Here is a 22,874-nt window from a genome sequence, read left to right on the forward strand (position 1 = left end):
CCAGTGTAGGAGAACCAGCAGAGGCAGAGAACTAATGGGTAGGCTCCTTATTCTTATTTTTACTAAGCTCAGAAACCCACTGTTGCTCGTCCTTTTCACTGTTTCCGTGCCGGTATGCATTCTCCGGGATGCCCAGGTAAGAACGGGCTGTTTGGGGCTTAATTTGTCGCAGACAGAAGCGTTAGTGCCTGAAAAGCGTCTCTCCTCTTCTTCTTCGCTCTCCCTCTGCAAACGCAACGGGTTTGCACGGCTGTTAGCTAGCATGCTAAGCTAACCCGTGCTAACTCGGCCTGGCCCCCTTGGCCTTGCCTTGCCTGGCTCGAAACCTAACGCGGGCCTAGCTGTTTTTTTCACTTCGACAATTTGAAAGCGGATATCTGGGCTGTGGGTCCTCGACGTGAACGACCCCGGTCACGGTTCGCCGATTAAATAAATGCTAAAACGTTATTAGCGTAGCCGAGCTCGCCCGCTAATTCATTTTCGTTACAACAAGCTAGCTTGGTGGCTAACTAGCGGTAGCTAGACAGCTGACGCTCGGCATGCTAACCCCAAGCTAGTTCAGATGCTGTGTCCAATGCATCAAAAAGCACAGTCAGTCAGGGCTGATTCCGCTTGTTGACACGGCCACTTTTTTAACACGGAGGCCCGCAGACGATGGAGGTTTTAGCTGCACAATAAACTAAACCTTTCGTGCTTGGACGGCTGTCGCTAAAATGTTAATAAAGCAACACTTGGCACAGGCAGCCTGGCTAATGTTCACCAAGCTAATTGGCTGTTATCTAACGGTTAGGTTGCTTTGGTAATGTACACAAGCGGCTGTCATGCTCTCCAATTTTAGGGGGAAAAAGTCTTGTCATCTAGCTAGCAACGTAGCCAACTTGTGTAGCTGTCAACTTTTAAGGCTGCTGCAGGACAATATGGCTAATTTACCCCTAAAGCTAGCATTAGCCAACTCAATGGGGTTACAGCAAGATTTAAATGCAGCGTTGAGAATTAATGGGTTTAATCTAGCTGGGTTTTTTGTAAAAGAGCAGTGGTAGATTTCTTGTGGGTGATGAGAGGAAGCTACAGGACAACCTGCTGTACCATTACAGTGTTGCACAGCCTCTCCTATCCCTTTTATTTTAAAATCATGCCTTGGATTATACTCCAAAAACAGTACATGCTTAGTGCAGGTGACTTGGAGCAGCTTCCCATTCGTCACTCTGACTGTATTTGACAACATCTTCGCTCTCTTCGCTTTGCAGTAAATGTCTGATCTCAAGTGCACAGCATGCAGATATAAATGCACCAAATGCTCAGAAGTGGTCAGGGATATTTGTGGACTTGAAGGCGTCCAGGGCTGCTTTACAGTGTGCGTTTGACATGACAAACCTCCCAAACTCCCTATGCAAGGTGACACGCACACAACAGCACTACAATCTTCTAAGCTGCATGTGTGGATGGACACAGTTTACATTTCTTTATTGATGGAAATCAACAGATTTTACCAATGTAAGGCTGTGCTGGACTGAGATTGCATTTCCTTGATTTTACAGGTCTGTATAAAGGCTATCCCATCACTGTTAATGCCTCTTATTAGTTTTATTCATCTGGCACATTTGCAGAATTAAGGCGAGTACGGTTAAAATGCTGGTAAACTTTTGTCGTCTTCTCCTACAGTCATCATTTAAGGATCTTGCTCTGATCTGAATCACGAGTTGGTGGGGAAAGTTTACCAGCTGCTGTACCAGCTAGTAGATAAATAGTTTGCTAAATAGTTTTGTCCTGGTCAGGATGAGTCAGGATAATTATTGGAGGAGACTGTGGGTTGGATAGACATTTAACTCGCAATACTAAGATTTTAATGATACCAGGACATGAGAGGGGAAAAAAACTACCTCTTGAGCATGTAATGAAATGCATGCAGGCTACTTTGTCTGATCACATTCTTTAAAATTTAGACCTTGAGGTAGAACATTTCCATTTACATAAGCTGCCATCCTTTATGGACCGCAAATTCAGTTACTCAACCTTTGGCTGTGGTTCCACTTGACATTTTGATGCGATTTCTTATCTAAAACATTTTTTTTTCTTTCTTTCTTAGACTGCTTTGCCATACGTCTCCAGTGGCTGCATTAATGTCTTTTTTATGCATTAAGTTTCTCTCTGAGTCCTCCTCTTGTTTCATATTGCTTGTATGAAGTCTGCAGCTGGATTGAGTGCAAACTGCATAGATTTCCTCTCACATGCACAGCAGTTTTGTTTCTTCTTATTTCCCCTTAAAGTGTGTTTCCAGCAGTGCTGCATCTCATCCTCATTGCTATGTTCGGGTGAGGAATGGGGGAAAAAATGTAATTTTTCTTGAGTGTTCACGAATAGGTCAGATTTAACATGCTAGTTGCCACAAAATTTATGACACTCGCGCTATTTTGCAGCCTCGTCTTAGATTGCAGACATGAGTGACTCTGCAGTGACGTTGTCAGACTCCTTGTCATTTATTAAGGGCATTTCTCCAAACATCATTTGTGATGGAAGAACAGTAACGACAACAACAGCACAAGCTGAGGACTTGTTATTATACTAACCACAGGATCCACTTCCATATTTGTTTCTCAGTCATTTCTCTTTTTTCAATACAGCCAGATCAATCGCAGATCACTGAAAAAAACAGAAATTATAACTTACCATCACCTGTGGAGTTTGAAATTGTGTTCGACATTTAAATATTGGATGTAAGCCTGGTTTTCGTCCTGCTCTTCACGCCTATACCGCTTTGCTACGAAGCCCTTAAACATAACGTTTCTGTTGTGTGTCTCGTGGAAACCTTCAGTGGAGTGCTCGACCGTATAGCATATTTTACAGGTATAGGCTGTATGCTAATGAGGCTTCATATTGCTGGCACCGTTGCAACTAGCCATTGTGACACACTTTTCCATGACATTCAACGCCTTGCAAGGCTGAAATATATCAGCTTTTGTTTGTCTCGCTCTGCCGAAATATCGTCCATCAGCTTTAGATTCACCAGCTCACTGATAACTGATGTATTTGTTGTGCTGCTTAGTTCAATTTTACTTGTGTTACTCTTAAAGTGGACATGTGGGATTCACTTGACCTATAGCATAGGTTTTAATTTATAGTTTGGTATTTTACTGCAGTGCTAGTCAGATTTATCGCACGCAATCAGGCCATTTTGTTTAATACATATTTCTCATAGTGACTAATATTCTTTAATTTCCTTTGCAATATGGCGTGAAGGTACTAAGAGTCTTTATTCAACTTCCTTAACTTCATGATCAGCAGTCTCCACTGGCATGAGCAAATCTCCGTTCCTGTGACCCTTCATGGTAAATCTGTAGCTGACGCAGTCCCGACATGTAGTTTTTAGGAGGTGCGTGTCGACTAGCCTAGCTACAGCTGCTACGTGCGTATTTGTAACCCATTAACCAAAAAGTAAAAATCCACCTTAAGATGTTTCCAGTGTAGCAGTTGAATTCACTCTGCATTTCTGGTATGTTTTTAGAGACCCACAATGTCCTTTCTCCCCGTCTGTCTGTCTCTTTTTTGTTCCTCTGAACAATAAATGCGAAAAGGCCAAACATAATCCTAAAAAAAGATCAGCCTGCAGTAAAAGGTTACAGATTAGCAGGTACCATATGTAATTTGGACACGGTCGCTCTTGGGAGTCAGGAAATGGTGTGGAGAGTTGGGCAGTAAAATGGTACGGGTTGAGATTTCAAATCTGTGCTTTTACATTAGCGAGGTGGCAGATTTAGGGACTGTTGATTTGTCAAAGGTTAAGATGAAAACATTTGGCTAAGGCACCAATGCATTTTTAATCAAAATGTCTTTGGTTTGAATCAGGTCCAGGAGTTTTGCTGCACATTACTCACCTCCTTCCGGTCTTCGAGCGAACAAAAAAGACCAAATACCAGATAGAAACCATCAAAAATAGAGGTTAAACATTTGTCACAGCCGGACACAGCTTCAAAAAGCGACTCTGCACTAAGCTCCTAAATGAAATAATATGTTTCATGCTCCAATGTGAACACAACGATAAAAATGATGTCTTCTGTGTTACCCCTGCATTTTCCAAATATGGAGCTCAGGGAAATGATTTTAACGATGTGGTGGTTTCTCTGATAGGACACGACACACCTCTCCTGAGATGATGAGGTGCGACTGTTGCTGCTGCGTATTTCCAGAGAAACAGCATACGTTTTAACTGTTGCCTCGTTCTACGGGTAGCACTACCCTCCTTACCTCTCCTCCTCTGTGGCGGTGTCACTGGGTTTGGTCTCGGCAGCTCACAGGGCAGTTATGAGTCAGCAGCACCGGCGGCTGAGAGGAGGCTTTGCATGGAGCTCCATCACTCACATACTGAATTCAGCTCGATTTACCAGCTTTGATGTGCTTCTACCAGTCTTTGAAATTCAGTCTCTGAGAGAGGGAGGAAAACTGCTGATATTACTGCATAGAAATTAAACAGATTTGTTGTGTAGCGTTAATAATTTGGCACAATTGGTTGCATCAAGCGTCATCTTGAACCTGCGGCATTTGTACCATGAGATGAGAAGCAGTTTGATGTTGTGTGCGTTGATACTCTGAGCAGATCTGTAAGGTCAGTATTTGGGTGGATTACGGCCTTTTTAATTGAAGTGTTGGCGATGCAAAGCCTGGTCTGGTTCTTGGTTCTTATCTTTTAGTTTATCGTAAAACGTTGCACTCAGAACATTTCTAAGCAGACCGAAAACAGCCGTGTGTTAAAGGGCTACTTTGCCGATTTTCAACCAGTTTGGTTTATGCAAATTAATGATGTTTACCTTTCCTCCATGTTGCCTGCATCCAGAGCTCCCCGCTCCGTCTCTGCAGGGTGATACTAAACACGTCATCCGGTGGACATTTGCCAGCTTTATGGCTGTTGTTTGATGAAATGACTTATTATTTTACTATATTTAACAACAGCCGTCAGAAATCCGCTTGATAAGACGTTTCGTGTCACTTGGCAACTTTGAGAGTGTGAAGCTCCTTTTGCGTACATCACCAGCTTTGTAATGACACAAAGCCGGTTGAAAATCAGTAAAATATCCGTTTAAGGGGCTCCATGACAAATGTCTCCACGTATTTTGTGACATTGACCAAGAGGAGCACAGCGTGCTCTCGCGCAAACAACTGTAAGCATGTGAAACCAAAGAGGAATGACGTTGGTGATGCTGCGAGGTGGAATTGTGAGAGGAAAAAGTCACACAAAAGTTTTTTCTTCCTGTTTTCATACACTCCACTTCGGATGCTGTCGTCTGTTTACATTCTTGTTTCAGGAAGTTGGTTCCTAGCACCTCCCTCCTGAGGACACAGTGACCACTACAGATATTGAGCGTCATCAACGCCAACACCTGGAATTATTCTGTCTTTAGCTGCTACAATGGCTAAAGAAATTCATGAGTTCAGATTGGTCGTCTTTAAAATTACCTCTGTAGAATAAGAATCTTTTCACCACTTTTTGTTGAATGGCATGACAGGCAGCTAATCTTAACCTTGAGTCAGACAAAGTCAGTGTAATTGTTAAACTGTAAATAATGAAGGGATCCCCCATGTGTGCACTCGACAATGTTTGTGCAACATTGGATTGTTTGCTTTTCAGTCACTGTAGTAAAACATTTTCAGATCTCTTTGCCAACAGTAGTTTTGCATTTTGCCTTTCAGTAGGAGAATGGAAATAATTGGTTATAAATGAAAAACGCTGTTGTCCAAAAATTGAAGGGGCTTTTATAACATTGATGTCTTCCATTCCCAGAGCAAGTTAAAGCAAAGAAAATAGGTTGCATTGACCATTGATTCATGTGCATTCCCCCTCTGCTCTGCCCACACAGGAACCATGGGAATACCACTACCCAACGGCGTTTGGGAGCCAATATGTTGAACATATCCTACTTGTTAAACTGAGGGACTGTATCCTGGGCAGCGAGAAACAAATGGTTTAGAATCATTAATAGAAGACTTTCCCGTGAAGGCGCAGCGCTCCTGGTCCTCACTTTTTCAGCCAGCATCTTCCCGAGTCGGATGGCTCTGAATGACAAGATGCAGTAATGGACGTCCACGCACCATTCAGCGCCGTAGCCATGAAGCAGCTCAAAGGGTAGGGTCTGCTGTGAGCTCGTCTCACCCTACCCATCCACCCACCCACCCACCACCCCATCAGCTCCATCTGAGAGTCCTACGTTGAAGCATAATCCTGCAGCTCTTCCCTTCTCCGCAACCCTCCCACCACCACCTCCACCACCACGGCTTTGGAAGACGAACATGACGTGCATTGCGAAGACGCTGGTTGATGTCTGATATATATACCTCTGAGGTGTCGAGCGTAAAACCAGTGGAGCAATGAATGGCGGAAAGGACTGTGAGGCGGGAGATGAGAGGCAGGCCGTCCCTGTCCAGGTCCCCATTGGCTGGCAGCGCAAGGCGGAGCACGGCGGTGGGGTCACATACATGAGGTATGAAACATTTCCCAGAGCTCAAGGTGATGTCCTCACATTGGTTTTTTTTCTTCTGACAAACTAATCATGGATGTTTAATTCATTATCACAAAAAGCAGCAGATGAATTTTTACTAAATGAACTAATAGTTTTGTTCCTTTCCATCCTCAGATTGCTCATTTTGTCCCAACAACCATCTAAAATTCAAAGATATTCAATTTCCAATGATATAAAACAAAGAAAATAATCAAATCCTCACATCTGAGACTGTTTTTGCATTTTAAGTTATGAAGTTGTTGTCAGATTTAAGACAGAAAGTAATATTAATAACATTAATGGTAAATGTCATAGAGTGCCCACCAGGTTTGTTCACTGTTCACACACGATTGGAGTTTTTCTTATTGATCGGTGCTGCAGGCCATGACCAGAAACATGGTGTTGCTTCCTTTGTGGAGTCATGGTCATTCCTCAGCTGCTCTTGTGCAGCTGCAGTGTATTTGACATCTACAAGCTTTAACCATTTCTTAAACCTATTGCACTTTGGGAGGCTGCTGGTGAAATTGCGATAAGTGATGCATTGAAATAGGTAAACTGCAGCCCACATGTTTGCTTGGACGGCACAAATTCACCTGCCCTTCACCTCCTTTAAGAAGCCAGTCAATCGTTTACAAAATCTGCTGTGCAACAGGGGCTTTGACTAATGAGTTGGATCCTTCACGAGCCATCATGACATCTAGACTGGAAGTTAGTGTCCTTCCCAGCATATTAAGACCAGCAAGTGTATTTACCAGCCACAATGAACTAAAGCAGTTGGCTGGTGTCAGGTTTATTTTGGGTGTTGGAAAGAATCCTGTCTACTTCTGTGACCGTGGCCTGATACTGTCACCGCACACTCACATTTGCTCATGTTATTTTACTTTTAAAGTGTGCTTTTGTGTCAAAAATGTGCAGATGTACATCCTCACAGTAGACATTTTCACCACAGCTTTGATTGATGATTCAGATCTGGCTGTTTTGTCATCTTATCATGTATATGTTTGTCAGGGTCAACCAAATGGTTTCACTGGAGGTTTTTTTTTTCATTTCCCAGTGGTTAAAACTGCTTAACTGCTGCTTCAGTACTGGTTTTAGTCAGGAACTGGATTAAAAAAATATGAAAATGTGTCCACGTCCATGTAAAATGTTTTTGTTTCCGTATAGAAAATGAAAATACACAATAAAAAGAAGAATAACTGGCAAAGATTAGGATTACTTATCTATATAGTGATGTGTACAAGCTATTCAAAGTGATATCTTCCGGTCATCAGTATTTCCCAGGCTCCTCCTCCTTCATAAGTAATGAAAATGTTTTCAGTTGTTTGTAATTCAAACGGATGGAAGAACTCCACTGTGTTTCAGCTGTGGAGTGGGAGGATTTTATTGTTTGATTTCATGGTTGCAAGCCTGTAAAACCTGCGGCACAACCTGCCTCAAGGAGCTGCTAACCCACCTAAAAAAATCATTTGTATGTCTGTCAGTGGAGCATTTCAGTGTGCAGTGGTTTCCTTTCTTCTTCTGAGTCAGGAATAAATTTGTGGTGGGAGAGCTAAACCTTTGTAATATTTCCGCATAAAAATGTTCAGTCAACTGCAGCAAAGTGTTATCAGTTTTCTGGAGCTTCTGTCCTAAAATATTGAATGATATTCAAAAACCCATTTCAAACAATGCAAATAAGTGCTGCAGCATCTAACATCATAATAAAAGGAGTACAGTATTTGTCCCAGCTGATGCCTCTACTCAGCCTAACGTCGTCGTTCTCTGTGTGCAGTCCCAGTGGCTCGTTGCTGTCCAGCTTGGAGCAGGTGAAGACCTACCTGCTGACTGATGGAACCTGCAAATGCGGCCTGGAGTGCCCACTCATCCTCCACAAGGTACATTTTTGTCCTGATTCATTCAAAACACAGCAGTCGGGTGGAGATTTCACAGCTGCCTCTTAAATGGGCTCCAGAATATGGAAAGTCCCACTCTGCAAATGAAATTAAAATGCTGTTGTCCAAATATTACAGCGAAACAAGAGGCCTTAAGGGATTAACAAACTGTTTCTGGACTCGACACGCTGCTCTTGGTCATCGCTTTTATAAATCAGCTGTTCACTGTGAGGGGAAAAAGGTACAGAAAAAGGAAAAGCTGTGGACCACTTGTCATTTCAAGCGTGCAATCGCAGATGACGTCAAACAGGATTTTGTTTGGTTTAGTTTGGGTAATCATGTGTCTGATCCCATCCCTGCTGCTCGGAGACACAAGCTGAAATTCAAAGTTACATTTGTGTGAAGACTTTTTTTTTTTTGTTCCTTTGATACATTTCCTTATTTGACCCTTAGAGGAGAAGTAAAGATCAGTGAAGACTGTTATGCCCCCAGAAATAAGTCCAGTTCAGTGTGGCACGTTATTGCTGTAACCTTAGCAACCCAGGAAATGGGAAGCAGGAAGTAGGAAGCAGGAAATAAGTTCACCGTGTGGTGATCGGATGTCATTGTGATGGGACATTGATCATGAGCGGTTGTCAGCTCCTTGGTTTAGATGTTATTCTGTTATTATTATTATCATTATTCATCTAATGATCTAATGAGTTATTTTGTGCGGCTGGATGCTAATTGCGTTGTTAATGAATTTCTGGTTGTCTTTTTGGCCATGTTAGCTGTGCCTTTATTATATTAGCTACGTGGCTAAGCTAGTTAAGATCTGCTTAATGCCTGGATACTGTTGTGATATGTGTATTTGATCAACAATGCTGTTCATTAATGCAGATATTTTTTACTGTATTGTAGTTGCAGTTTCACAAGATTCCAAGTAAACTTTATGGATTTTCATCACATGTATCCTGAAGTTTTTTGGGAGTGTTTAAACTGATTGGAAACAGTCCATGACAAAGACATTGCATGGTTGGTTGTTGAATTCCTAAATACTTAAATAAAATTTTTTGCCTTACATTTGATTCATCCATTTCAGTACTAAGTCCACATAAATGGGAAAACATTTTATTTAAGCTTCCATAAGTCTCCTCTTTTAAGTATTGTTAATATTAACATTTAATATCTTTGCATGTAAAAATGGACTTCCGTCTGGAGCAGATGTTATTATTGGTAATCAGGAACTTTTCCACGTATTACAGATTTGCACTTGCTGCAAGTCACTGACAATGAGTGTTAGCTAAATGCCTCTTCAGACAACATGATATTTTAATTCAGAGCAGACAATCAGCTCTTGACATGTCCTGGCCTCAAGATAGGACACATTACTTTGACATTCGTTACCGCAGCTAGGACGGAGGGAAAGGGATGGAGGGAGGAACGAGGAGGAAGTAAACATGTCTGTAAGGAGGAAACGGTGTCACACTAGTCAAACCAAGGTGAAAACAACTTCTGACAGGCTACTGTTAAAGTGATGCTTTTGTTTTTGTTGAGATGGTTTTTTAAGTATCAAAAAGTCACCCCTGTCAGCTTGAAAGGTGGTTGTAAAAAGTTTGTAGTTTCATCCTTCATGTAGCACTGTGGCTGTTGTCAGTTTGAATTAATGTCATTTACAATGAATTCTTATAGTTACCAGTTTAGAGAAAGCTCTCAAACCACTCTTGTACCATAATCCACTTCCCCCCTCTCACGCTGTATGTTGTACGAAGTAAATTCAAGATCACTATCACTGATCTCTGTGAGGGACCAAACTACAAATGTCGGGGTGTTGTGAGGAGTCTACTGTATCACATTACATGGGCTAATCCGGCCGATTATCCTTCTTGAAGCTAAATTTGTCCCCAACACACCACGTCTCTTGGATCAGGCCTTTATCAGGCCGATCTCATGTGGGGAAACATTTACGTCTCTGCTGTATTATTATTATTACAACCTCCCTCCCTAATGACCCAAAACATTCTCCTCCTTCAGTTTTTCTATGTGCCCCTTAAATTGTCCTCCGTCGACAGAAAATGAAGATACCAAAAATGTCTAAATGAATAATCTAAACAGGTATCTCCTTGTATTATTAAAGATCATGAGTTTTGGAAGTTAAAAAGTCAGGAGTTTGGTGTATTGAGATAAAGAGGGACTCCCCTGTTTGTCTTTTCTGTTGCTCTTCCTTCCACAACCAAGTAGAAATCTGTTAAACATCTCCAAAGGAATTCAAATGAAATGGGTTTCCCCTCAGTTCATCACACATGAAACATTTTGTTCTTTCAATTTGCATTCATGTAGCAAGACTGAAAGGAGCATCACCTTTTGGACCGAAAGCAAAAAACAAATTTACACGAGTAGCTGTGAATTTGTAAATGTTCTAAGCAGCAATCTTCTTTCTCAGGTCTTCAACTTCGACCCAGGGGCAGCTGTCAAGCAGAGGACGGCGGAGGATGTGAAGGCAGATGAAGACGTCACCAAACTCTGCATTCACAAGAGGAAGCTTCTGGCCGTGGCCACACTGCACAGGAGCATGGAGACGCACCCACCTCTGACGCTGACCAGTCCAGGGGGAGGTACGAGTACACGTAAATCCAATTGTTTCAACTCACGTGAACTTAAAAATCAATGCTTCAGTTTGATGGCAGTGCTCGACACACGTAGTATAATATGCAGAGCCAAACTAGTAGCTGGTTTTCCCAACCACACTAACTTAGTATGTGTCTGCAGGAAGAAACCAGCCAAGAGTTGGTGAAGTTTTGTGGTAATTTATTCTACAATACCAGCCAGTTTGGAAGGAAGTGGCTTGAATGTTGATTAGAAAATTCTCATTTACATTTTGTTTTCAGTTTTTAGGTTAAATGTTCTTTTCGTATTAGTTAATGTGTTTAGTTTTCCGTTTTAGAAATCAAGGAGTTGGTTTAAGTATTAAGACTTGAGACTTTCTTTATTTGATCCCCCATAGGGGGAAATTTTCTATTAATGCTACTCATTTGTATGGTTCTCCAGCCACTGTGGCCTGTAGATAACAATGCCTTTCCAATGTGCTGGTATTGATTTAACTTAAAGATGCTTTGTTTGGCCTTAAGGTACATCATCTGTGGTCGCTGTGCATTCCACGAATCAACGAGCAATAAGGACTAAACCCCACGATGGCCTGCCCAATGCTGTTGGCCCCGACTGCAAGAATGCTTTCAAGATGATGATGGCAGCTGGACAGCAGCAGCAGAGGCTGTATCCACCCCAGGAGATGGGTGGAGCCCAGCAGTCAGAGCTGTACTCTGGTTACTCCAGGCCGCAGAGGATGGGCAGTGGAGAGCCTGGCCCCAAATCCCCTTACCGGGTTGGCTATGGAGGCATGCTGAGCCCACCTCCATCCAGTGCTAAGCTGTATGGAGATGGCTCACAGTCTCCCAGTGCAGACACTCTAGGCAGCCCTGAGGGCTTTCCGAGGACCAATCCTTGTGGTTTCCCAGGAGCCAGTAGTCCTGGCTCAGCCTCCATCCATGGAAACACTAGGACGCCTCTTTCCCCACCCAGCATAGTGCTCCATGGCTCCCCTGCGGGCCAGTCATCCTGCGCCATGACAGGGAGGACTAGCACACCCCTCTCTCCGACGGCCACTGCCAAAAGCCCTGTCATGAACATGAACATGTCGCGGGGCAACTTCCCCCCTGGTATAGATATGCCCCGTGCCGCGTTTCACCATAAAACACAGCCCCCAGTGCATCCTGTACCACCTCCTCCATCCATACCACCATCCTGTGCCCTTCAGAAAAGGCAGTTGACCTCTGAAAAAGACCCATTAGGCATTCTGGACCCCATCCCCAGCAAGTTAGTCAACCAGCCCCCCACCAATCCCCCAAACCCCTCCAATTTCCAGCCTAACATCCACTCTCAGGTACCAATGATGAATGTAAACATACCCCCTCCCGCCATTGTTCCCTTGCCAAGCAACTTACCTTTACCCACAGTGAAGCCTGGGCCTGTGGGGCATGGTGGCCATGTTCAAAGGACTCAACAGGGTGGTCCAGCGTCCTCCATGTCCCCCTCCCCCGTCACTTCCCCTGTTCATATGGCCGGGCCTGCCATTGGGAGAATGGAGGCCTCCCCTCATCGCTCACGCTCGTCCTCCACCTCCTCTGACCATGGGAACTTTGCAATGCCCTCGGGGCACCAGGCCCCATGTGGCACCATGAAGGTCCCTCCTCGTTCTCCCAGGTCAGCTATGGGATCTCCCAGGCCAGCCATGCCCTCCAGCCCCTCCACCAACAAAACTGATCCACTTCTCCAGTACAAAGACTCCCAGCTGCTTCCTGGGATGGCAAACTCGATTGGCACCCAGCAGCACAGCAACCCCATGTACTCACCCACCTCTTCGTCCTCGTCATCCTCTTCTCTGGCAACCCCCAGCGCTTCCCAGAAGGGACACCCAGGACTCCTGGGGATGCCCCTCAACCAGATCCTTAACCAACAGAATGCCGCTTCCTTCCCTGCCAGCAGTCTCTTGTCAGCCGCAGCCAAAGCACAGCTAGCAAATCAAAACAAACTCAGCGCTGCTGGAAACAGCACTGCTGGCATGGCTGCTGGTGGTGTTGGTATGGCAGGCATGGGAACAGGTGGAGGAAGTAATGGAGGAGGTGGCGGGCACCCTGGCTCAATGAGCGGCCCTCGAGGCATGGAGGGACACAGCACTTTAAACCCAATGCTCCCGCCAAACTCCACCATGCTGCTTAACACTCCAGAGGGCCAGAGTGGTCGGGCAGCTCTTAGAGACAAGCTCATGGCCCAGCAGAGGGACCCCATGCGCAAACGGAGGCAGTCGTCGGGCAGCGCTGCTGTAAACCACGACAACAGTAACAACATGGTGTACAACATGCTTAACAAGCGAGGCATGGGAGGACCCCACATGCCGGGGCCCAGTGCCACAGAGCAGCTGCGAAAAGTGGGCCGACTTGGAAACCTTCCCCCAAACACCTCCATGGCCCAGCTTCTCCAGTCCATGAGCTGTCAGAGCTCCCACAACCTTGCTGGAAACAGCCATCGTCCAGGTCTTAATCCCGGCCCAGGGCCTGGCCCTCAAGGAGCCGCACAGCTGCACTACAACGACAGCACAGGTATGGTTCCCGGTGGCCCTCAGCAGAACCTCCTAGCTCAACAGAGGCTGCGGGGTCCAGGAGATGCCATGCAGCACTGCCAGAACATGGACACCTCTGGGGGCCATCTGGGCTCTCGTCCAGGCCAGTTCCCTGACATTATGGCCCAGATGCAGGCCTCCTCCATGAGTAACTGTGGTCCCATGGGGCCAGGAGGTGGACCGGTGGGTCCTGATGGCATGCCACTGGGACGTGCCAACACTAACCCCCCGCCGCTGTCCCATCCTGGCCCTCACCCCTCTCAGCAGAACCTCCTTCACAGTATGGGGCGGACTAACATGGTGGTTATGACACATGGAGGTGGTGATGGAAGCTGTGCGCAGACCATCTCTGATACAGGTGAGACACCAACTCTGCCTAGTAGCTGTAAAAAAACATCATTACATACCATCCAGCGTTAATAGCACTCTAGTAATTAACAACCATCATATGCACAGTGTTTATTTCAGAGCCATGTAATTAGTTGTGTGTTAATTTTCAATAATTTATCCACAATGTGTGCACGTGCTGCTAAATATTTATATTTATACACAAATAGGACTCTTATATAAACTGATAATTGTCTCCATTTTCTAGACATATTTCTGAAATTTGTTTCATTTCTAAAGGTTAATATGGAAATATAAGAAGTAAGTAATACTAAAAGCTTCTTAATGATAATAATCAGGAACATTAAATTTAGCTAGATGATTGGTATCATCATTTCACCTCTGTGTTACATCCACCCAACTGATGGATTTAAATGCTCAGCCGCCACTTAAAAAATCCCATTTATAAATATCCTAAAAATAATTATCATTTGGTGACATTTCAAAACGACTGACAGTCCACAAACTAAGCGGCCACGGTCCAAAATGACCTCCCTCTGGCTGGAGGATGGTGTTGATATCCTGTTCAGTTAATGAGTATATATCCCCCTCCCCTCCTCGTGATGATAAGCTAGTGGTTGGGTGAAGATGTGGTTTCTATGGTTATGAGTGAACTAAAACCAAAGGATTTAGGTGATAGGCCCCGAGCCTAGACAGTCGAGCTCCTCCAGTATCTCCGAGCTAATGAGCAGGCCCCTCATCTTTGGAAGCTCGGCTAATTGTCAGTCAGCCAGTGTTTCTCTTTGTTTTATTTGTATGCTAGCATCAGTCAATAGTGTAAGAAGATGGAAATGGGATCTGGATCACGCTTTAAGGGAAGCAGCCCAGATAGGGCGCTCTAAAGAGCTTCTCCCAGCTAGCTGGTCGCTATAGTAACGATAGACCCTGAATAGAGACCAGAGTGAAGCCTTTGATGAGGGTTTAGGCCTGTGTGTGTTTGAATGAGTGTGTGTGCACGTCTATGACTACTTGTGTAGTACAGTGTGTGTGCTTCTGTTTATTTGCGTGTGTGTGAATGACTTTGTGTGTGACTGTTTTTTTTTGTTGTGTGTGGACACATTCATGCTAACGTTTGTTTTGAAAGTGCTGAAAAGACCTAGATTTTTTTTTTTTTTTTTTCCTGCTGTGGGACTGGACTTAGGAGTTTATGTATTCATTGTGCGTCTGTGTGTCCTCATATGGTTTATAATGGCGATATCACAAGGTCTGCTGCAGGCCACCTGTTCTTATCACCAGGTGCCCAGTTATTCTGTATTTCTTCTCGGTCAAGTCATTGAAATTCAGGTGGTCCTGCGTGGTTCAGGAGGTTGCCCGTGACGTGTGGCGCCAGTCCTTCAGAGACTGGAGCAATACCACTGAGATGAATTGCAGTTTTTCAACTTTGATACCCTTATATTGAGCCCAGAAACAATCATTTTAACAAACATATCTGAAGCTCAGCTGATCTCGTGTTGTAGTCATCAACTACTCCCAAACGGTAATCGACTATTCAGTAAAATCTGGGAGAGATATCGTATTTTATTCACCAAATAACAATTACCAATTCTCATTGAAAAGGATTGTGAGTCTTTCCACCTCTAACTACCTCAAATTCTTTTCTCAAACTTTAAACCAAAACAAATGTGCGTCCCCGCCAGTCTCTCGTTGGTTCTGCACACAGCGTAGTGACGGACCACCACTGAGCTCAGCTAGCTAACACAGTAAAGGTAACCACTGTACAGCTAGGAGTGGTTGTCAGTCGGCAGCTGTGTATCATAGACTGTTTTACCCCAATGAATAATGTAAAGGGACTCGTTAACCGCAACTATCCACAGCTTCATAGGTGCTGAAACATTAGATTCATTCCCACTGCTTTATTACTGCACCGTGCTGAAACCACAGATGGACTCGACAGCGATGGACTCTTAGTTTTGATAGTGGACGAACTGACCAGCTGACTATTCTGTGTAACCTCCATCAGAGAGAAGACGACTCTGTCTCTCCTGGATTTATTGGAGCTGCAGCAACAGTCAGTCCACTTCCAGTTATTAGTGATCCTCCTTTTACCTTATGAGCATCTTGCCCAGTACAGACACCAGCTCACAGAGAGCACAGCCAAGTTTTATCTTTGTCATTTTAACCTGTGAGAGCAACAGTCTGCACTGGCTGAAATGAGTGGCTGCTAGCTAAATGCTTTGTTATTGTCAGAGCTCAGCTAATCCACCAGTAGGCTTAGGTGGACAAAACACAGTAGAGACAGATTGGGTTTTGATTGGCTATAGTTTAGCCAATAGCCAATATTTCCAGATCGGCTCTGAAACTGAACCTCAGGACTTACTCAGACCTTCCCTTCAGTGGACACACCTTTGAATGTGAAACTAAAAGCACACTTCAACAATAAGGACGAACTGGGGAAGATTTTAGCAGAACCTGCTTACATTTAATACAAGCTGGAGCCTCAATTTTGGATTTCAATTTGAAGAGCAAAAGAAAGCTCTATTTTTTTTTCTCTTCTAATTTTTAATGGGTAATTCCTTATGAGCCGCAACAATGCTAATACCTGATATTGACCTGTTTAGCGTTGAGACAACCGTGTGTGTCTGTGTGTTGCATGTTGATAATCAGATAATTATGTTAGTCTGCAGCAAACATCATCTTGTTGAAACAGATGTGAATATTATCTCACTTTCTCCATTTTCTAAACATTATATGCTAAAAACGTAGACTTCATTCATTATAAGCCCTCTGCATTTGGTATGAATGTGCTTTGGCATGTTTGTGTCATGATACAGGTGATACAGACAATAAATAATCCCCCTAAGCAAAACGCTGCTCTGCAGTGCCTCTAGTGGTCCTCACAAAGGTCCTTCCAGTGTCTAGGGGTGCTGATGACAAGCCCATTAGCACTCACAGGCTCTTGATATAAAAGAATATTCTATCAGCAAATGGCAGATGTTATGCCTCTGAGTAGCGCTGTAGATGTTCCCATACTTGAACCTAATTTGGATGACATGCTGGGGATCTTAAGAGCACAGAAAGCTCTTTGAAAGTGGGCTAGTCAGTGGCTTTTTAGCTTTAGCGTCTAACCATCTGTTTCCAGACAGCTAGCGAGCTTTGAATACCCCCCCTCCCAACTCTTGCCATCAACAAATACCCCAAAGTTCATTGTAAAACCCCCCAGACCTCCTGCCACCCAGCTGACCGTGCCCCCCCCATCCCCCAGCAGGCTAAAATCACACCACCCGACCCTCGTAACCCCCCCATCCACCCACCCAACTCCCCCAACAAGCTTCCTGGCAGTGGACAGCACCACCAATCATCACTCGGTTCCCATGGCAACCTCCCCCGGCAACAGCCGTCACTATATCATAGCAGTAGCAGAGGACGCGGGGAGGAAGGGGGAGGGGGTTGGCCGAGTCGTGGCTCTCAGCGTTAGAGAGGAGAGAGAGGGGAAGAAAGAAAAGAGGAGAAAAAAAAAAATGGAGAGCACACACAGCTGCCCTTCAGCTACGTAGCATCGCACCAGCTGCTCCAGTCGACCACTCGTCCACACACAAAACACAGCATTAGGCCTCGGAGATTTTGTATTTGCTTCGGCTTTGTCTGCATAACATTGCTGCTGGGCTTTCTCTTCATTCATTGATACATCTGTGGCCTTGATGTATGTTGTTCATGCTCTGTCCTTGCACGTCTGTCTGTGCTACGCATCTGGTAGCGTGTCTCTCATTAGTTTCAGCGCAACAGATTGTTAATGCACTTTTACTTTTATTGTAAAAGTCTCTATTGAGACGCACTTGTCCAGATTTGCCATTCATTTTCTGTTGGGTACGGTAAATGTGGAAAAACAAATTCCACTGAACTGCTCTACAGAAGGGAGTATAGCTTAGAAAACTGGTACTAGAAAAAAGTACAATGGCACCAGCTTGGAGAAATAAAACTGTAGTTAAATTGTTTCTCTGAAAGCTGGAATTGTGTAATACTTACATTTAGGGATGTAAATCTGATTTAAAAACTTGTGTGCAAATTGTTTACCAAAGTTTCCTGAGCATTGAATTTATTTGGGCTGACCACCCGAATAAATCTTTCTCTTACTTTTTTATTTTTATACAGTATATTGCTTGCAAAATGCCTGAATCATTTTAAAACTTGAAAATTGATTGTTTCATGTTTTCACAAATATAAATATCATCAAATTGTTGTGGTATGAGCACAGATACCTAGTAATAATAATAGTATATGTTTATTTTGATCTTTTTCCTTAAATGTGAACTGATTTGAAAAGCTTATCTAAAGAAATACCTAATATTCAGATCATTGTAATGTCAGCACTTTCAGGATCCCTAGAAACTTTAAATTCCTTGTGTTTTGGTCTCATTCATTTCCCCCTCTTCAGCTTCACTCTTTCAAATGTACAGAGGTGCTGCATTGATATTCATTTGACTGTGCTGCATCGATGTTTTTACAGGAAACCCCTCATCCCTTGGCTGCGGCATGGGGGGCCTGCAGCCACACGTTAACACCGGCGGAGGTCAGATGTACCAGCAGCAGGTCCATCAGGGCATGCAGCAGGGGGTGGCCTCTCACCCAGCCTACCAGGGACAGCAGCACTTCTCTGACAACCCACCCTACACAGACGGCAGCAATGCCAATGCTGGCGCCATGGCCTGCATCTACCAGAACTACCAGGTAGGATGACGGGTCGCATTTTGATCTCTGCAGCATTTCAGATTCATAAAAGCTTTTTTCATCATGTTGTGACCTTGTTGTTGTGTCCTCAGCAGGGGATGTTGTCACACCCACAGTTCGGGGAGGGGCAACAGCCCCAGGGCGAGGGGCTTCCAGCAGGTGCACCTGGCTCCGACAGGGGCCCCGGCGGACGCCCAGAGTCGGTGGACGCCATCTACAGAGCTGTGGTGGACGCCGCCAGCAAGGGCATGCATGTTACCATAACCACCACGGTGAGCGGGACCACACAGGCGAGTCCGGTGCCTGCCCTCAGCGCCATGAGTGCCTTCACTGCCTCTATCGGGGATCCCATCAACCTCCCCAAAGCAGTTAGCACAGTCCTGCATGGGCACCAGGAAGGGGAGGCATTGTCCCAGCAAGTCAGACCGAGGCAGGTGAGGCTGGGACGGGGTCAGAAGAACATGGACCCAGAGAAGAGCACTCCCGACGGCCCAGAGGCCAACGACTACTTCCGTTCTCCTGGCCGTGGGACTCCCAGGGGGCAGTGGGACGGGGAGACGCAGCACGGGGGAGGCTTCGACACTCAGAGCAACAACAGCGCCTGGGGTGGTGAGGAGTTTCTGGAGTGCTCCACCCAGGTGAGGAGTAGTCCCTGCATGGAGCGACCCGCCAGCCTGGCCCCCGCCCCACCCTGCCCCACCGAGGGGTCCAACGACCACGGCCTGGCCATGGCCCACGATAAAGCCTTTCTCGATGACGGCTATCGCTTCAACAACTGCAGCCGGACTCCTGCCAACTACAAGGAACGTCTGGAGCAGACGGTGGAGGGCTGTGCCCACATCAACGGCACCACTCCCCACTTTAGTACCCGGGGTTACGGAGAAGTCCTGGGGCCCCCACGGCAGGAGCTGACGGGTGACGACCAGTCGCCCAGCTCCTCCACTAGCCTGGAGGGACCTCTGGCTACAGCCAAAGACTACAGCCACTACAACGGCCACTTCAACGGTATGGCGCCCAGCCCCTCAGACACAAAAAGCCTGAGCAGTGAGGAGGACCTGCGGCAACCGGACTCGCCCTCCTCAGAACTGCTTCACTATCGGTCCAGGACCTTCAACATGGGAGAGCTGGTCTGGGGCCAGCTGAAGGGCTTCCCACCCTGGCCTGCCAAGCTGGCCGGGGACGAGCAAGTGCACAGCGCTGCTATGCAGCTGCGGGAGCAGGCCAAGGTTAGGAACCCGTCTGTGACCACCTGTCATGTATTTTACCAGCCAACTTGAATTTTCAGAAGCCTGCAGAGTGACGGTCGATTTCAGAGGCTCCTACATTAGGTCTAACCAGCAGTGCTCCTTATGAAGCCATATTAAAGGTTTTGTAGGCTTACAGCAAAGTACGGATGTTTGGCAGAAAGTCCCTTTGACTCCAACCACGTTTTCCTCAGATGGAAACCTATCGCATTTTTGTCCACTGGCCACGGTGGCAGATGGATTCCAAAATGCTCAAAACACTTAGACGATTTTACCTGCCAAATCAGGATTTCAAAATAGAAGAGGTTCTCCTAATGAAGCTGCCAAATGAACTGCTAGACAGTGCAACAAATTCATCATAATTTTGTAGTCTGTGGGAAATGCTCCGTCTGCGTTGCTCTGCTCCTGAATGTACTCAGATGTTTCCTCTTGTGTCCATCCAGGTGGAGCCAGAGAAGCTAAAAACACTAACTCACGACTTAGAGGCACTTGATCGAGCCGCCAAAAGAGGCCTGAAGTAAGTAAACATTCCCAGTGTTTTGTTGCTTCAGTAGATAAAAAACAGTGATAAACAATTGTAGCTAGCTAGTTTGAGAGAGTGTTGTTACGTGCTCATATTATTGCCTTAATTGATGCTAAGCCACACTCTTGGTTATCGTTGTTACACCTTAAGCTTTGCAGATTTACCTAAAGTTTGTGGAAATGTGTTTCTCATTTCAGGTCAGTTACCAATGATTTTGTCAGCTGAGATAACAAGGGGTGGATGTTATCAGCTGCAGCTAGCCATAGCTAGTCTGCTTATATATTAGCTTGAATGAAAGTTAGTTTAGCAAATGATCAGTTGCGTAATTCAAAGCCCTGGAATTTGTCCAAGCAAGCTTTGTCATCTAGTGTTTAATGATGCGTCGTATGAACTTTGGACATTGTCCGGAGTTTTCCTTGAACACATGTAGCATCCAACAGGATCCATGTTGGACACCGCCTTCTCTCTAACTGGGGATACTATTTTTGGTTTAAGCGAGGGGTGATGCCTGCTAGGGGTTTGCATTTCAAGCTAAATGCTATTTGATCATCACTGTGAACTATTTGCAGATTCCTTCTGCAGACATTAGTTAGTTCAAGCTTTGCTACATTGTTCTTTTTATTATATTTTTTGCGTTTATTACATAACTTGATATATATAACTATACATTTGAATGAAGAGCTGAGATTACAGCAGACCTTGAGTTGATAGCTGCACACAACATTTTTCATGTTTCTGGACCAAACGCTGCAGCAGAAGGAGAAGTCGCCCCAGGAGGATAAGAGCTAAGCTAACTCTGCTTGTACCTAAGGCTGCTCCTAGCTAATGTCTGGTCACACGGACTGAATGAAGTGGGACTCAGACTGCCTACGCAATGAAAAGAATCAAACTGTTTGTGCCCACATCTTTACAAAGACCTGGCTTCATCTCGACGCTCTGTATCAAGCGTCTACCCATGTGTGGTAGTATGCCCGCCAGGAGCAAAAACCAAGAAAATATACTTTAACAACAAGGCGATAAATAGATAGATAGTTTAACGGCTATTCGAATATTCAGAAATCATGGCCCTAATGCCATGTACCTACCCAGTGCCTGGGTAGAGCGTGCAGGAGTATTTGAACGTATCCAGAAATGAAACATTGGAAAATGATACACAGGCCAGCAGGAAAGAGAACGAAGCAGCTGCACTCCAAGCCACATCATCATCATCAATACACACACACTCGCTCGCTGTGAATTCTCCGGACAGACCTGCTGTGTTTACACATCAATGGGACAGCACACAGATGTTGTACTAGAGAGCTGGTAAAGTCCGGTTAATGTCCATCCTACCGATTAGGACATTTGCGTTGTCATACAGCTCCTCTGGTCGATGGGGGCGATGCTGTGTTGGTCCCTTCGGCAGCTAAATGTCCCAGAGCCTGAACAGTTGATTTCCTGTCTGGCTGCATCAGCGAAATGTAAATAATGTAAACTGTAAATGTTGTCTAACAGACCGGGGAAACTGAATAATCACTTGGAAGCTGCTATCCACGAGGCCATGAGTGAGCTGGATAAGATGTCGGGCACAGTGAGTATTTACACCTTCCTTCATTTCCAGGAGAGATGGAGAAGTCATTTCTCCTCATGAATTACTGCCGTCAGTCCGCCCACCTGTGCAGCTGTCACCATAACGCTTCTGTCCGTCTGCCCCCCAGATCCCATCCAGGGATCGTCAGGTGAAGCTCCCCAAGCCTAAGAGGAGGAAGATATCCAGATAACATTGAATGTTTCTGCCCAAGAACCTCCTCAAAGCCTTCGGAGACGTCATCCGTTCAGCCTTGATGCGATCTGAGCTCTCTAACAGGTGCTACACATGGACTTTGAGTGGTACATTGTTGTTCCATGATATCAACTTGACTTCATGACTGACCACAGAAGGTGCTGGAAATTTCCAATCACCAATACAGTTTTAACTGTAGAAAAAAAATGAAAAAATAGAGAAAAACGTCAAAAACGGTTGCAATTTGTCTACAGCTCACTGAATTAACTATTTTTTTCTAGTATAAGATAGTAAAACAAACAAAAAAAGCTACAAGCATTACCTTACATATTTAAGAAAAATAGACAGTCCAAATATTTCTGATACATTTTCAATATGTATATAGATAATCCTGAAATTTCATGCTATTAAGAATTGTATGTAAATATTGTACAATGTCATGTACAAGCATACCTAATGCACATTTTATCTTTTATTGTACAAAAACAAAGCAGAAGTGTACCAATGTCTTGGTTTCTATTCAGAAATGCGGTTGCATACGGCCGCATGCATAGGATAAATAAGAATACAGCCTAAAGCTTTTATATGATGAACTGTAAGACGTGCTGTTTTTTTTTTTGTTTGTTTGTTTTTTGGGTTTTTTTTCTCTTTCTTTTTGTAAGGGAACAGCAGTGGAACAGGCATGAATATATGAGTTCTCCATTACGAAAGTCACTTCACACCAGTTAAGTGTTCATTTGTATTGGGGAAAAAAAGATTTAAGAAAAAACAAACAAACA

General features: G+C 44.8%; 1 protein-coding gene across 3 annotated transcripts; it reads left to right on the plus strand.

Moving 5' to 3' along the window:
* Nucleotides 1-7: 7 nt before the first annotated feature.
* Nucleotides 8-22,865, plus strand: mbd5 (methyl-CpG binding domain protein 5). Of its 3 annotated transcripts, none has more exons than XM_070855485.1 (10): nt 8-38; nt 5,850-6,470; nt 8,260-8,362; nt 10,782-10,953; nt 11,467-13,872; nt 18,346-18,566; nt 18,659-19,792; nt 20,254-20,327; nt 21,828-21,903; nt 22,031-22,865. In XM_070855485.1, the coding sequence occupies exons 2-10, from the start codon at nt 6,358-6,360 to the stop codon at nt 22,091-22,093; spliced, it is 4,362 nt and encodes a 1,453-aa protein (XP_070711586.1). In that variant the 5' UTR covers nt 8-38; nt 5,850-6,357; the 3' UTR covers nt 22,094-22,865. The 3 variants fall into 3 exon arrangements, with proteins under 3 accessions (XP_070711586.1, XP_070711589.1, XP_070711587.1); XM_070855488.1 differs by having other exon boundaries at nt 18,662-19,792; XM_070855486.1 differs by lacking the exon at nt 8-38 and adding an exon at nt 88-136.
* Nucleotides 22,866-22,874: the final 9 nt, after the last annotated feature.

Source organism: Pempheris klunzingeri, chromosome 24 (assembly GCF_042242105.1).
Source record: "Pempheris klunzingeri isolate RE-2024b chromosome 24, fPemKlu1.hap1, whole genome shotgun sequence".
Lineage (NCBI taxonomy): Eukaryota > Metazoa > Chordata > Actinopteri > Acropomatiformes > Pempheridae > Pempheris > Pempheris klunzingeri.

Coding starts and splice junctions, on each gene's coding strand:
- mbd5 (XM_070855485.1), top strand. CDS start 6,358: ATGAATGGCGGAAAGGACTGTGAGGCGGGAGATGAGAGGCAGGCCGTC. Junction 10,954..11,466: donor GCTGACCAGTCCAGGGGGAG/GTACGAGTACAC, acceptor TTTGGCCTTAAG/GTACATCATCTGTGGTCGCT. Junction 19,793..20,253: donor AGCTGCGGGAGCAGGCCAAG/GTTAGGAACCCG, acceptor GTGTCCATCCAG/GTGGAGCCAGAGAAGCTAAA.